The sequence below is a fragment of the Hemitrygon akajei genome, chromosome 5 (genome assembly GCF_048418815.1).
Source record: "Hemitrygon akajei chromosome 5, sHemAka1.3, whole genome shotgun sequence".
In the NCBI taxonomy this organism is placed as follows: Eukaryota; Metazoa; Chordata; class Chondrichthyes; order Myliobatiformes; family Dasyatidae; genus Hemitrygon; species Hemitrygon akajei.
The window spans coordinates 136,051,576-136,066,035 of record NC_133128.1 but is presented as its reverse complement, the minus strand read 5'-3'; the positions used below and the strand labels follow the sequence as shown (position 1 = coordinate 136,066,035).

The following is a 14,460-nucleotide window of genomic DNA, read 5'->3' as shown; positions in this document are numbered from 1 at the left end:
TTTGGATTGTGGGAGGAAACCCATGCGGTGATGGGGGAAGAACGTGCAAACTCCTTCTAGACAGCGGCGAGATTGAACCTGGGTCTTCTGGCGCTGTAACAGTGTTACACTAACCGCTATGCCACTACGCCATGTCTTGTTGAAAAGGAGAAACGCTACCAAGCACTGCTGTGCAGTGATACTTTGGTGTCCTTGTTTAGGAGACATCTAAAGTTTACATGTCGATAGAGCAAGCAATTAGGAAGGCAAATGGATACTGATCTTTATTGTGAGGCCTTTGGATTGCTCTTGAATAAGAGTAACTTGGCATTGTGATAATATGGTATTTATTGTTAAAGATTTAAAGCAGGAAGTTAGTGTTTGGCACTCAGTGATGTCCGAGGTTCAAAATGTTTGGCTATTTACAGACAAGCAGGTATTTAAAGATACAGTTCATAAAATTTGGGAGGTCATGTCACAGGTGCTCAGAACCTTGCTGCCTGACCTGTTGAGCCGCTCGAGCGGTTTGTTTATTTGCTGCAAATTGCAACATCTGCAGCCTCTTGTGTTACTAGGAATATTGCCAGGTTTTGCATTCCTTAGTTTAGGGGCATTCCTAGGAACTACGCTGGGGGTAGTTCCAAGGTGCCCTTAGCATGATTTTCACTTGAGAAGTTTGTCTTTTGAGCAGTAATTCATGAGCCAAACTCTCTAATATTTAGATGAATGAGTGGTAATTTTACTTTAAAATGGATGGGTGGTGAGTCCTGGTTTCAATCTAATGGATCACCCATTTAAGACTGAGTTGAGGAAGAATTTCTTCTCTGTGGCTCATGAATCATCAGAATTTGCTCTCTCAGAGAGATGTGGAAGTGGAGTCTTTGAACTTATTCAAGGCCTAGATGGGGATTTCAAGACAGTGAAGAGGATCAGGCAAGAAAGTAGAGTTGGGGCTGAGATTAGATCAGCATGATATGGAATGATAGAGCAAGTTTGAGGAGGCATGTGACTCGCTCCTGTACCTGGTTCTTTTGCTCACTCAGTGAGAATTGGCTGGTATTTACAACAGGAGTGGTTAGAGGAGAAAGGAAACATGCTTCCTCAAGGATTATCTCCTTTGACCTTGGAAAAATCCTGGGCTCTCTCCAGAGGGAGTTTGACCTTCCAGGTGACTTCATTGCCAGGGAGAGAAATGGAAAGGTGTGATCAGTAAGCAAGGAGCAGGGAAGACTTACTCCAATGGAGTTCACCTCTTGACAGTGCTTGGAACACGGTATCTACATTGACAACACCCTGTTTCATCAGAGAGACCAAGTAATGCCCCCAGTCCAGGGACTGGCAGCTGGTAGATTACATCATTGTCCATGGGAAATGACAATACACATGTCCGCATCACCTGTACCCTGACCAGTACCAATGGCCATTCGATTAACCACTGCACAATCTGCTCTGTTATGTCATCAGCTTTGGAGGGTAGCTGGTCACAGAAATATTCCCCCAGGAAGAGCACTGCAGAGGTTCTCGGGGATCTTGCAAAGGAAAGTAATCTCAGATGGTGCTGCATAGACAACTGATGGTCCTCAACCAGTGTATTATCCACAATGTCTGGACAGAGCTGCCCAAGCATCTACCATAATTAGAGAGTGAAGAGACTTGCCTTCTTTGCCAAAAAACACCAAGACTGGTTTGATGAAAAGGTCTAGAAGCTAAAACAGAGCGTTCTCAAACAGAAAGATCTACTATATCTCAAAGGGAAAGGAAGTGGCTCTACAGGTTCCTGACCATCAGGTCTAATGGAGAACCTCTCACCAAAGGGTAGTTGGAGTTTCGAAAGAGCATAGGAGCACCAGCAACTATGTGGCAATCAAGCTGTGCAGATTCTTTAGCATGTCAGAGCCATCAGTTCACAAGTCATGGGCCAACACTTCTGAAGGCCTAAAATAGGAGAATGTTTATTGCACACACAAAATGCCGGAGGAACTCAACAGGTCAGGCTTCATCTACGGAGAAGCATAAACAGTCAATGTTTCGGGCTGAGATCTTTCCTCAGGACCAGAGAAGAGCATTTCAAAAAGTCCCCAATGGTGACTCTGTCTGGCCTCCATCATGCCCTACCTGATCCAAACACACCACAGACAAGTGAGTTGTTAGAAACAACACATCTGATGATCTTCAGCAACTGAAGGTATCCTTATTAATGCCCTGAGTCCCAGCAGTGTGGAAGTTAAGCCACTCATGCACAGCCACATATCGCACAGGAGCAAGAAGTACCAGGGGACACTAAAGGCTTCATAATATGTGACAATCTTCAAGGAAAAAGATGCATCTAATTGCGGTATCTACTGATGGTGTTCCTGCGGATTTCCACAGGGTTGATTAAGTAGATGAAGTATGACTTCCCTCATCAGGGTGTGAATTCTGTTCATTGATAGAGAGAGTGGACATTTTCTATGTCATAGCAACAACAAGACCAGTTTCAGCTGCTGTATTGTATTCTTTATGACCTTACAAACAACTTTAACATTGAAGGGGAGGGGGGTGGCAGAATATCTTTATGTTTGGCCACTCTAAAGTATGCAATTCTGGCTAACATCTGTGATGACATGCAAACTCTGTTTTTAACGGGTGGGTGCACAATGGGCCAATTCTCAGCATAGTCTGATGTTGAGCAAGGCTCTGTTAAGACCATAAGATATAGGAGCAGAATTAGGCCATTTGCCCCATCAAGTCTGCTCTAACATTTCATCATGGCTGATCAATTCTTCCTCTCAGCTCCAGTCTCACTTCAGGCCCTGACCAATCAAGAATCTATCAACCTCCGGCTTACTATACATAAAGACTTGGCCTCCACAGCCGCCTGTGGCAACGAGTTCCACAGATTCACCACTCCCTGACTAAAGAAATTCCTCCTCATCTCCGTTCTTACAGGGTGCCCCTCTATTCCCACCATAGGAAACATTCTTTCCACATCCACTCTGTCAAGGCCTTTCACCGTTCGATAGGTTTCAATGAGGTCACCCCTCATTATCTGAATTCTAGTGAATACAGGCCCAGAGCCATCAAATGCTTTTCATCTGACAAGCCATTTAATCCTGTCTCAACAATTGTCTCTGTCTTACACATCACATCCAGCTGATTTTCTGCTGGACAAGAGCTAATTGAGCACCCGTTCTCCCCAGTTCCCATTGTCTTCTCCTGGATTCTACCACTCACCTACACACCAGCGGCAATTTACTGCAGCCACTTATTCTATTATCCACACGTCGTCAGGTATGGAATGAAAGGGTTAATGTATGAGGGGCACCTGGTGGCTCTGGGTCTGCACTGCTAGCGTTTAGAAAAATGAGGGGAGGATCTCATTAAAACCTTTTGAATATTGAAAGGCCCTGATAGGAGTTAGATAAACAGAGGATGTTTCCAGCAGAGGAAGAGTCTAGGACCAGACGGGACAGTCTGAGAATAGAAGTATGTCCCTTTAGGACAGAAATAAGGAAGAATTTCTTTAGCCACATGGTCATTCTATGGAATTCATTGCCACAGATGGCTATGGAGGCCAGTGGGTATACTTAAAGAGGAATTTGATAGGTTCCTAATTAGTGAGGGCGTCAAACATAATGGGGAGGAGGCAGGAGAATAGTGTTGAGAGGGATAATAAATTAGCCATTTTGGAATGGTGGAACAGATTCGAAGGGCCAAATGGGCTGTGTGGGAGGAAACTGGAGCACTCGGGGAATCCTTGTGATTAGAGAGAAAACGTGCAACCACTTGGAAAGCACCAAATGTCAGGAAAGAAGCCGAGTTCCTGGAGCTGTGAAGTGGCAGCTCAATCAGCTACATTTCAGCATCATAGTGTCTGGTGAATCATACTAGACCCTGGAAAGCATGGAGCATCTTCCACACCTCAAAGACCACTTTTCATGGAAGACAGCTGTTCGTGGCAAAACTCATTCGCTTCAGTGAACCTGTGCAGGCTTTGGCCGTCAGTGGACAAGAACTTTTCAAAATCAAGACCTCAAACTGGGCACTAATCTGATACCCCAGTGTCAGTTGTGATTTCAGCCTTCTCTATGCTTCAGAACAGCGGATGACCTACAGCGCACACCTCAAGGCAAAGACTCGAATGTCATCTCTGCAAAACCCAACAAGTGGACAGATAGTGTAAATGAACTAACATCAGCATCTCTTCAATGTTCAGCAGCAATAGCACCATTTAGAGGAGGCCATTTTGTTCCCCTGCCAGAGTCCTGAAATGGATCCATTAATCCTTTTTTTTCTTCTAATCTTAGCCTCGGTGCACTTCATTACTCAGGTGACTATAGATGTAGTAGTCCTACCCTTTGTCTTTGCTGTAGCATGCTTACCCTCAACCCGTTAAATCTAATGCTTGGATGTCTGTCATTTCTCTGTGACTGATTGATCTTCAGGTCATTGTCAGCAGACACCACTACTCAAGTCACATATTAGTCCATGAAATTGGTCTTGTCCCCAATTTTGAAAGTGGCAAAAGTGATATCTTTGTCCTGTTCCCCAAGAAAATGTGTTTCATGTAAATGGTCAGCACGGGAATGTTGGGCAGAAGGGCATGTTTCTGCATTGCACAATTCTATGATTCAATAACTGTGCTAAATTTGTCTGATTTATAATAACCACAAAATATGTGCTCTCACAAACATCTTTCAATCTTCCTTGGTCCAATTCACAAAACTAAATCTGGAATTGGCCAAAGACAGGTTTTTGTAAAGGGCATATCTGTCGAAGATGAACATACCATGTCTTGTGAAGGTTGAACCATTAGCAACATCACTTTGTGACAATTATGTGGCTCATGTTTGCCACAAACAAATTCATTAATAATAAAAAAATTAAGCATTTAACTGAATCACCTTGTACAGTTTTAGAAGTTAGAGATCAAAAATAGAATACAGCATTCTGAAAGAGAAATGATCTTACAATTTTGATTTTTAGGCACAGCAGTTTACTGGAGGACAACATGCTGTTCACTCACCAAAACATGAATCTTCAGACATTATCGCAGAACTAGATAAATCCAGTTTAAGTCCCAGAAGCTCCTCATCTGTTCAGGTAATTATGTAAAGTTATTTGTCGTAAATATTGAGAGAGTGTAAAGGAGCAGGTCTCTGGGAAAATGGGAGCAAAAAGCAGTTTGGTAATTGATGGAGACACCCATTATCCGTGAGTAGCTTGGGAAAAAAACTATAAGGAGCAAGGAGGGTTATGAATTCCAAATAAAGATGTAGCAAAACTCCCTTCTTTTTACATTATGGTTTTTTTTCTTGATTTTGAAAAGTTCTTGTCCACTGACAGCCAAAGCCTGCACAGGTTCACTGAAGCTAATGATGAGTTTTGCCACGAACATCTGCCTTACATGAAAAGTGGTCTTCGAGGTGTGGAAGATGCTCCATGCTTTCCAGGGTCTAGTATAAAATACATATTTTATATGGATTGCAGTAAAGGGCACATTCTTTTAGTTGCCTAATCATCTGCTATACCAACATTTCACCCCTCATGGTTCACATTGTCACATCCCCAAATCCCTTTGTACTGTAACACCAGTCTATAATAAATAACAATTTACTGTCTCGTTCTTCATTCCAAAGTGGATAAGCTCAGATTTTCCCACCAGCATTCCACATGCCAACCTCTTACTCGCTTAGTCTTTTGCTGCCCTTTATATCCTCCTCAAACTTATTAACCCACCTGTCAAACTGGAACAAAGTATATTCGGTCCCTTCATCGAAGTCATTAATATTGACTGTAAGTAGCTGAGGCCACTGCAGAGATCCAATAATTACTGATTGTCCGTCCCAAAGGATCTATTTATCCTAACTCTCTAACTTTAGTTAGCTAATCCTCTATGCATGTCAATAAATTATCGCCAGCCAATATCCACTTGTGTAGTTAACTTCAACTACATGTCGATGAATATGGCACCATATGGAATGGCTACTGAATCCAAGTAATCTTAATCTACTGGTTTTCATTATCCATTCTTCATAGATCTTGAAATAAATCAAGGAGGTTGGTTTTTTATAAAGCACATTGACCTTCCTTGATATTGTTCCAATATTATAATTTCCCAGACATCCTGGTATAACCTCAAAAATGGATTCCATCATTTTCTCATGATGAATTTCTTTCTTTCTTTCTCTCCCTGTAATAATACATTTTCAGTTTTCCAATCCCCTGGAATCCCACCAGTTCCTGAGTAATTTTGTTAGATCACAATCAAAACAGCCACTTATCTCTGTGGCCACTCGCTTTAAGATCCCAGAATACATGCCATCAGGTCCACGTGACTTACTAGCTTTAGCCTAATTAGTTTGTTGACATTTTCTAAATAAGTAGGGGCAGAAATTTACAGCAGCCAAATAACCTACCTAGGATATGGGGGTGGTGGAGGCATGAATGAGCTAAACAAATAAGAATAATACACGGTGGAACAATGTTTCATAGAGTCACAGAGCAATATAGCACAGAAACAGGTCCTTCAGCCCATCTAGTCTATGCCGAGCTATTATTGTGCCTAGTCTCATCAATCTGCACTTGGACCACTGTCCTACATCTCCCACCCATCTACATATCTATCCAAACTTCTCTCAAGTGTTAAAATCAAACCCACATCCACCACTTCCACCACCAGCTCATTCCACACTCTCTCCACCCTCTGAGCGAGGAAGCTCCCCCTCGGATTCCTCCTAAATATTTCATCTTTCACCCTGAACCTATGACCTCTAGTACTAGTCTCACACAACCTCAGGGGAGAAAGCCTGCTTGCATTTACCCTATCCGTCCCCCTCATATGCAATGAGCGATTGTAACAAGATCTACTGTGTATATCCAGCTCTAGCTTTCATTTTTATTATAAATTCCCAACATCCTTAGTTTTTTTAAAATTTTAAATTACTCAGTTTGATTTGTATAAAATTGTACTTTCCTGTCTTTGAGTTCAGTGACAACAAAATCCAATTAATCCCAAATGTAATAATTTTGCAGGCCTTTATTTTTGAAGTTCTGTATGACAGATGGTGTTCTAGTTATTTCCAAGAGTACAGTTTTATGATTGGTTTAGGTAGGACAGTTAGAAAATTATTCACATCAGAGAATGTTTGCAGATGGTTTACTAACACAGAAATCGATAGCAGAGTACACAAATCTACAGTTTATTTTGCCACACTTCACAATCAGCAGTAATTCAGAGACCAAAAAACTCCCTTATGCTTTCCAGCTGTTAGGGCACTAAAGCAATTAAAATTGGAGCAACAGTTTGAAAGAGAGAGTGCACAAAAACAGGCCCTTTGACCCTTTGATAGGGCGAAAGTAAAGTCTGATGCAGCAGTATTTCAGTGGAGTAAGGGAAATTACAGTGGTATGAGAGAGGAGTTGGCCAAAGTAAATTGGAAGGAGCTGCTGGGAAAAATGAGGAAGGTGCAGGACATGTGTATTCTAAAAGTGAAGAAACACTCAAATGGCAAAATAGTATACAACTATGGCTGACAAGGGAAGGCAAAGCTAATGTAAAAGCAAAAGAGAAGACATACAACAATGCAAAAATTAGTGGGCAGATAGAGGATTGGGAAGTTTTTAAAAACCTACAGAGAGCAACCAGAAGAATCATTAGAAGAAAAAAGATGAAATATGAAAGCAAGCTAGCAAATAATATCAAAGTAAAAGCTTTTTCAAGTATGTAAAAAAATAAAAGAGAGATGAGAGTAGATATAGGACTGTTAGAAAACGAGGCAGGAGAAATAATAATGGGGGACAAGGAGATGGCAGATGAACTAAATGAGTATTTTGCATCAGCCTTCACTGTGGAGGACACTAGCAGTGTGTCTGATGTTGTAGTGTGTGAAGGAAGAGGAGTGGGTGCAGTTACCATTACAAGAGAGAAGATGCTCAAAAAGTTGAAATACCTAAAGGTGCATAAGTCACCCGGACCAGAGGAACTGCACTCCAGGATTCTGAAAGAGGTAATGTTAGAGATTGTGGTGGCATTAGAAATGATCTTTCAAAAATCATTGGACTCTGGCATGGTGCCAGAGGACTGGAAAATTGCAAATGTCACTCCACTCTTAAGAAAGGAGGAAGGCAGCAGAAAGGAAATTATAGACCGGTTAGCCTGACCTCAGTGGTTGGGAAGATGTTAGAGACAATTGTTAAGGATGAAGTGATGGAGTACTTGGTGACACAGGACAAGATAGGACAAAGTCAGCATGGTTTCCTTAATCTCTTTGAGGAGATTACAAGTAGGATAGATAAAGGAAATGCAGTGGATGTTGTATATTTGGACTTTCAGAAGGCCTTTGACAAGGTGCCACTCATGAGGCTGCTTACCAAATTAAGAGCCCGTGGTACTACAGGAAATTTACTAAGATGGTTGGAGCATTGGCTGATTGAAAAAAGGCAGTGAGTGGGAATAAAAGGATTCTTGTTTGGTTGGCTGCCAGTGACTAGTGGTGTTCGCAGGGGTCGGTGTTGGGACCATTTTTTTAATGCTGTATATAAATGATTTAGATGATGAAATAGATGGCTTTGTTGCCAAGTTTACAGAGGATATGAAGATTGGCGGAGGGGCAGGTAGTGTTGAAGAAACAGGTAGGATGCAGAAGAACTTAGATTAGGAGAATGGGCAAGAAAGTGGCAAATGAAATATAATGTTGGAAAATGCATGCTCATGCACTTTGGTAATAGAAATAAATGTGAGAATTATTTTCTAAAGGGAAAGAAAATCCAAACATCTGAGATGCAAAGGGACTTGGGAGTCCTTGTGCAGAACACCCTAAAGGTTAACTTGCAGATTGAGTCGGTGGTGAGGAAGGCAAATGCAATGTTAGCATTCATTTCAACAAATCTAGAATACAAGAACACTAACGAGGCCTCAGCTTGAGTATTGTGAACAATTTTGGACTACTCATCTTAGAAGAGACATGTTGGCATTGGAGGGGAGCTGAGAGGAGATTCACAAGGTTGATTCCAGGAATGAAAGGGCTATCATATGGGGAACGCTTGATAGCTCTGGGTCTGTACTCGCTGGAATTTAGAATGATGAGGTTTCTCATTGAAACCTTTTGAATGTTGAGAGGACTAAACAGAGTAGAAGTGGAAAGGATGATTCCCATGATGGGGGAGTCTAGGACAAGAGGGCACAGCCTCAGGATAGAGGGGCATCCATTCAAAACAGATGTGGAGAAATTCCTTTATCTGGAGGGTGTGAATTTGTTGCTATGTGCAGCTGTGGAGGCCAGGTTGTTGGGTGTATTTAGAGTGGAGTTTGATTGGTTCTTAATTGGACATGGCATCAAAGGTTACGGGGAGAATGCCGGGAAATGGGGTTGAGGAGAAGATAAAACAGATCAGCCATGATTCAATGACGGAACAGACTCGATGGGCCAAATGGCCTAATTCTGCTCCTATGTCTTATGGTCTTATGGACGCATTGAGTCTGCACCTAACACGGTTTTGCACTAATGCTATGTTAATACAGTTTTTTATTGTTCTCCCAATTTCCCCCCAGATTCTACCACTCACCTACACACAAGAAGCAATTGCTGCAGGCAATTTACCTCCCAACCCACACATCTTTGGGACGTGAGAGGTGTGGTGGGGTGGGGAGGGAACCAGATCATGTGGAGGAATGCCAAGTGGTGACAGGGGGAATGTGCAGATTCCACACGGAGAGAATCAATGGCCCAGATCGAACCCAGGTCTCTGCAGTGTTGAGCCAGCAGCTCTACCAGCTGTGGCACTTACCTACTGGTAAAGAGAATTACACAGTTACAGCAGGAAACTTCCAGAAACAATCATTAGGAATTGGGCAGCTGCTTGGACAAGTATGGACAGAATAAGGAAAGTCACCAGAGATTTGATAAATCGATGAATTTTACTTTGATGAGGGTCAGTGATGTACATGGAGTTTCAAAAAGTGTATGATAATACGATGTGTGACAGGTTTTTCATCAAGAATGAAGCTCATGGGTTAAAATGGATAGAAACAGTATAGAATAGTTGAAGTGACAATATGGGATTGGGTGTTTTTCAGAATATAAACAGGTAATGTACTCCCAAGAGGTCAATGCTAGGAGTCACTAGTTTACTTAATATTTCTTGATAACTTTGACTTGAAGGAATAGGGCACAGTTTCCAAATGTGTAGATGAGACGAAACATGCAAGCATTGTGAACTGTGAGGATTTTAAAAATAGATATCAGAAGGAGAGAGAGAAAGAGAGCGAGAGAGAGAGAGAGAGGCTGAAAGGCATATTGTCTGTAAGGTATAAGTCTGTGAGTATAAACTACTGCTTTACTAGACTATGGGATAGCTCTCCCAGCTTAGTAACCAGTGCCCAGATATCCGGGGGAGGATTTTGCAAAGTGATCTGGGTTGGTTGCTGGTGTGACTTTGCCGCATCTGTACCGGTGGCTATGTTGAGCAATCAGATCGTCAAACACTGCCAGTCGTAATTAGAGACAGCAAACTGAGAGATCTGGAGGCTGATCACTCTTAGAAACTGTCAGGCAGTGTGGGAGTTGGGAGAGAATTCAAGCAGCGTCTCGTGAGCTTGCTGAGTCAACATTATCCCCGTTTCTGCTCACACTGGTCGTGATACTGCCTAATGGCAGACTGTTTAATGGGAGATGGCAAATGATATATGGGAAAAGATACTGGATTATTAAAAATCATTCCTCTCTTTTCAAAGCAGATAGATGGAAGGAAATCTTCCTCCTCCATTAAAACCTTTGAATCATCAGAAGGAAGCGACCTTGACCAAGATGAAGACATTCCTTATCCTGCGGCATCTCCAAACGATCAGGTAAAAGCAAATCCGCTGCTGAAAGTGAAGAGTTAATCAATGTTGAGCATCGATGAGCAATGTTAATCAATATTGATGGGCTGGGATTGTTATGCAGTGATTTTTGGATGTGCAAATCCACCCCCCTTGATGTTTTCTTCGCCTTTAACCTACAGTAAAGGGTAATTTACTGTGGCCAGTTATCCTCCTCTACAATGTAGGAGGAGGCTGGAATCCTTCCCAGGGAGACCCACATGGTCATGGAAAGAACATGCAAACTCCACAGAGGCAGCACCCAAGGCCAGGCTTGAACACAGGGATTGTGAGACAACAGTACTACCTGCTGCATTACCGCGATGCTGCTGTAGAGGGGGTTTGTTTTTCAGAGGGAGTTGGAGAAGATACGGAATCATAAATATGTTGATGGAATTGGTGATCAGTGTTGGGCTGATTCAGCAGCCTGACTGTGGGGCTGTCCACTGACTACTGATGGGGCATGGGCCACTATATTAATGTCCTGTGGATGAGTACAGGAATGGAGACACAAGAGACAGCAGGTGCTGCAATCTGGAATTCAGTTGGTTGAGCAGCATTTGCGTTTGGGGGGGGGGGGAAGGAGCTTTTGACGTTTCCTGCCTCGTACAGTGATGCTGGAGGTCAACGTCCATGATGGAGCTAAGCACTTACTGTGGAAATGAGAAAATGGTGGTTACAGTCCAGGGGGGTGTCAACAGTGACAATGTGGAGGGCTAGTCATTCCCGGTGGGACCATAGATATCTGCTTGTGGCAAGAGAAGCAGGTTAGCCCGATCATTACTGTAGCCTTCTGACCCATAAGGACTTTCTCACGGCTCCTTAACCCTTCCAGCAGAAATCCCTACCAGCCTCAAAGTGAGGAGTGAGGTAGTCTCCGAAGCATGTAGCGTCATTGAAATATTTAATGGAACTGCTTGGCTGGCGCTATCTTGGTATCTCATTTGCACCTGGCAAATATATTGTCTTTGAGGATTAAAATTTCCTCAGTTATGTTTAGCAAGTCTTGCCCACTCTGTTGTCTGCTGTAACCATTGTAAAAAGTAATGGGCCAGAGAAAGATAGAAAAATCAGTATGCTGTGCATGCCACTACATCAGAAGTTCCCAGTTGTTTTTCTTCTTTGAGCCACACTTCACTGAAATTTGCTTTCACTATGGCTTCTTACCACCCAGATTTTTCCCTATGTCTTATTAGCACTGGTTGCAAAGCAAAGAAAAATGTGCAGTTTAGTTGAAAATATCATCTTAATCTCTGTATTGATAAATCATTCATTCAAGACGTTTGAGGTCCTGTCATCGGAGAGTCTGACATTCGAGGCCTAGAGCTCGAGGGCACATCATAAACTTATCTTACCTCCGATACTGAAGATCGAGGACTGACGCTGGATCGGAAGTTGAAGCCCAGTGGCTGATGCCCGAGATTTACGAGTCTGCCCATTCACTGGGAAAAGCTGAGGCCTGTTCTGTGTAACTCCACTGGAGGCTGGAAGTCCAGAGGCCTGTCCTGGAGTTGGAGGACTGTCTGGGTGTGTGGGCGGGTAGGAGGGAGGGTAGGGGCTTGTTTTGCTGTTGTTGTTTTGTTGCTTGTGTTCTGCGTTGTTCTTCTGTGCGTTGTAGGAAGGCTATGTTGGCGCCGCAATGAGTGGTGACACTTGTGGACAGCACCCAGCTCATCCTTGGGTTGTGTTGGTTATTAACTCAAGCCACTCGTGTCACTGTAGGTTTTGATGTACATGTGATGTATAGGACCTCAAAGGCACAGCTGAAGGAAGATGATGACACATCATCTTCCAGTGCATTCAAATCCGAGCATGTCTTTCATCTCTGCACATTTTTCGAGCTGATTATTAACCCTGTTAAATTCCAGTTTGGGTTGTCAGCCATTAACTTTCTCAGCCACCTCATCTCCATGCGAACCCCTTCCCATCAAAACTAGCTGTTATTATGGATTTCCCACCACCCTGCACTACTAAAAAACTGCAAGAGATTTTATGTATGGTAAATTTCTATCTCCACTTCCTTACACAAGCTGCTGAATTTATGCTTCCCCTATATGGTGCATTTAAAGGCAATACCCCTTATCACATGCTTGACTGGTCAGTGGATATGACCAGGGAATTTGATGATGCCAAACAAGCCCTTTCCAACTTGACCCCACTCCCCAATGCCACCTATAGTCATTACTGCTGACACTTCAGACTCCGCTGTGGCCACTGTACACGAACAGTTGGCTGGAGATGTGTGGCAGCCACTCGCCTTCTCTAGCCGGCAGCTCCGTCTCCCCAAAAGGAAGCTCAGCACATTTGACCATGAGCTTCTCAGTCTATATTTCTCAGGATGAGGCTTTTCATTATAGAATGAAGGAGATGTCCTGCTTTTTCAAAGAAAGGGGCTTCCTTTCCTCCACCATCAATGCTGCCCTCAACCGCATCTCTTCCATTTCCCCCATGTCTGCTCTTACCCCATCCTCCCGCCACAGTACCAGGGATAGGGTTCCTTTTGTCCTCACCTGCCACCCCACCAGGCTTCGCGTCCAGTATATAATTCTCCAAAACTTCGGTCATCTCCAACAGGATCCCACCACCAAGCATATCTTTCCCCCCTACTTTCTGCTTTCCACAGGAATTGTTTCCTACGCGACTCCCTTGTTCATTTGTCCCTCCCCGCTGATCTCCTTCCTGATACTTATCCTTGCAAGCAGAACAAGTGCTACACCTGCCCCTACACCTCCTCCCTCACCACCATTCAGGACCCCAAACAGTCCCCCCAGGTGAGGTGATACTTCACCTGTGTGTCTGTTGGAGTCTTGTACTGTATCCGGTGCTCCTGGTGAGGTTTCCTGTATATCGGAGAGACCCAACATAGATTGAGAGTCCACTTCGCCAAGCACCTATGCTCCATCTGTCAGAGAAAGCGGGATCTCCCAGTGGCCACTTATTTTAATTCCACTTCCCATTCCCATTCCAATATGTCTATCCATGGCCTCCTCCACTGTCGTGATGAAGCCACACTCAGGTTGGAGGAACAGCACCTTATATTCTTTTTGGGTGGCCTCCAACCTGATGGCATGAACATTGAATTCTTGAACTTCCGGTAATGACCCCCTCTTTCACCATTCCCCTTCCCCTTTTCTCCCTCTCACCTTGTCTCCTTGCCCACCCATCATTTCCCTCTGCTGCTCCTCCCCCCTTTTCTTTCTTCCATGATCTTCTTTCGCTTTCACCAATCAACTTCCCAGCTCTTTATTTCAACTCTCCCCCTTCAGGTTTCACCCATCACCTCGTGTTTCTCTCTCCCCTCCCCCCACTTTTAAAATCTACTCCTCAGCTTTTTTTTTTCTCCAGCCCTGCCGAAGGGTTTCAGCCCAAAATGTCGACTGTACTCTTTTCCATAGATGCTGCCTGGCCTGCTGAGTTTCCCTTGCGTTTTGTGTGTGTTGCTCTGATTTCCAGCATCTGCAGATTTTCTCTTGTGTGTGATTGGATTACTACAGCATCATTTTGTGTCGACAACCAACACAACACAAGTTTGAGGCTTGTGCTGGGGGCAGCTTCCAAGTGCCACCACACTTCTGGTACTAACAAAGCGTGCCCACAACTCAGTAACCCTAACCCGTATGACTTTGGAATGTGGGAAGAAA

The 14,460-nt window shown here is 43.5% G+C and overlaps 1 protein-coding gene across 1 annotated transcript in view; it reads left to right on the top strand.

Annotated features, from left to right (window-relative positions):
• LOC140727243 (uncharacterized) overlaps positions 1–14,460 on the top strand; it is a 102,684-nt gene that overhangs the window by 18,087 nt on the left and 70,137 nt on the right. The window contains exons 3-4 of the mRNA XM_073044507.1: positions 4,945–5,061; positions 10,694–10,807. Of these exons, the coding sequence (XP_072900608.1) occupies positions 4,945–5,061; positions 10,694–10,807 (231 nt within the window). The remainder of the gene's footprint in view (positions 1–4,944; positions 5,062–10,693; positions 10,808–14,460) is intronic.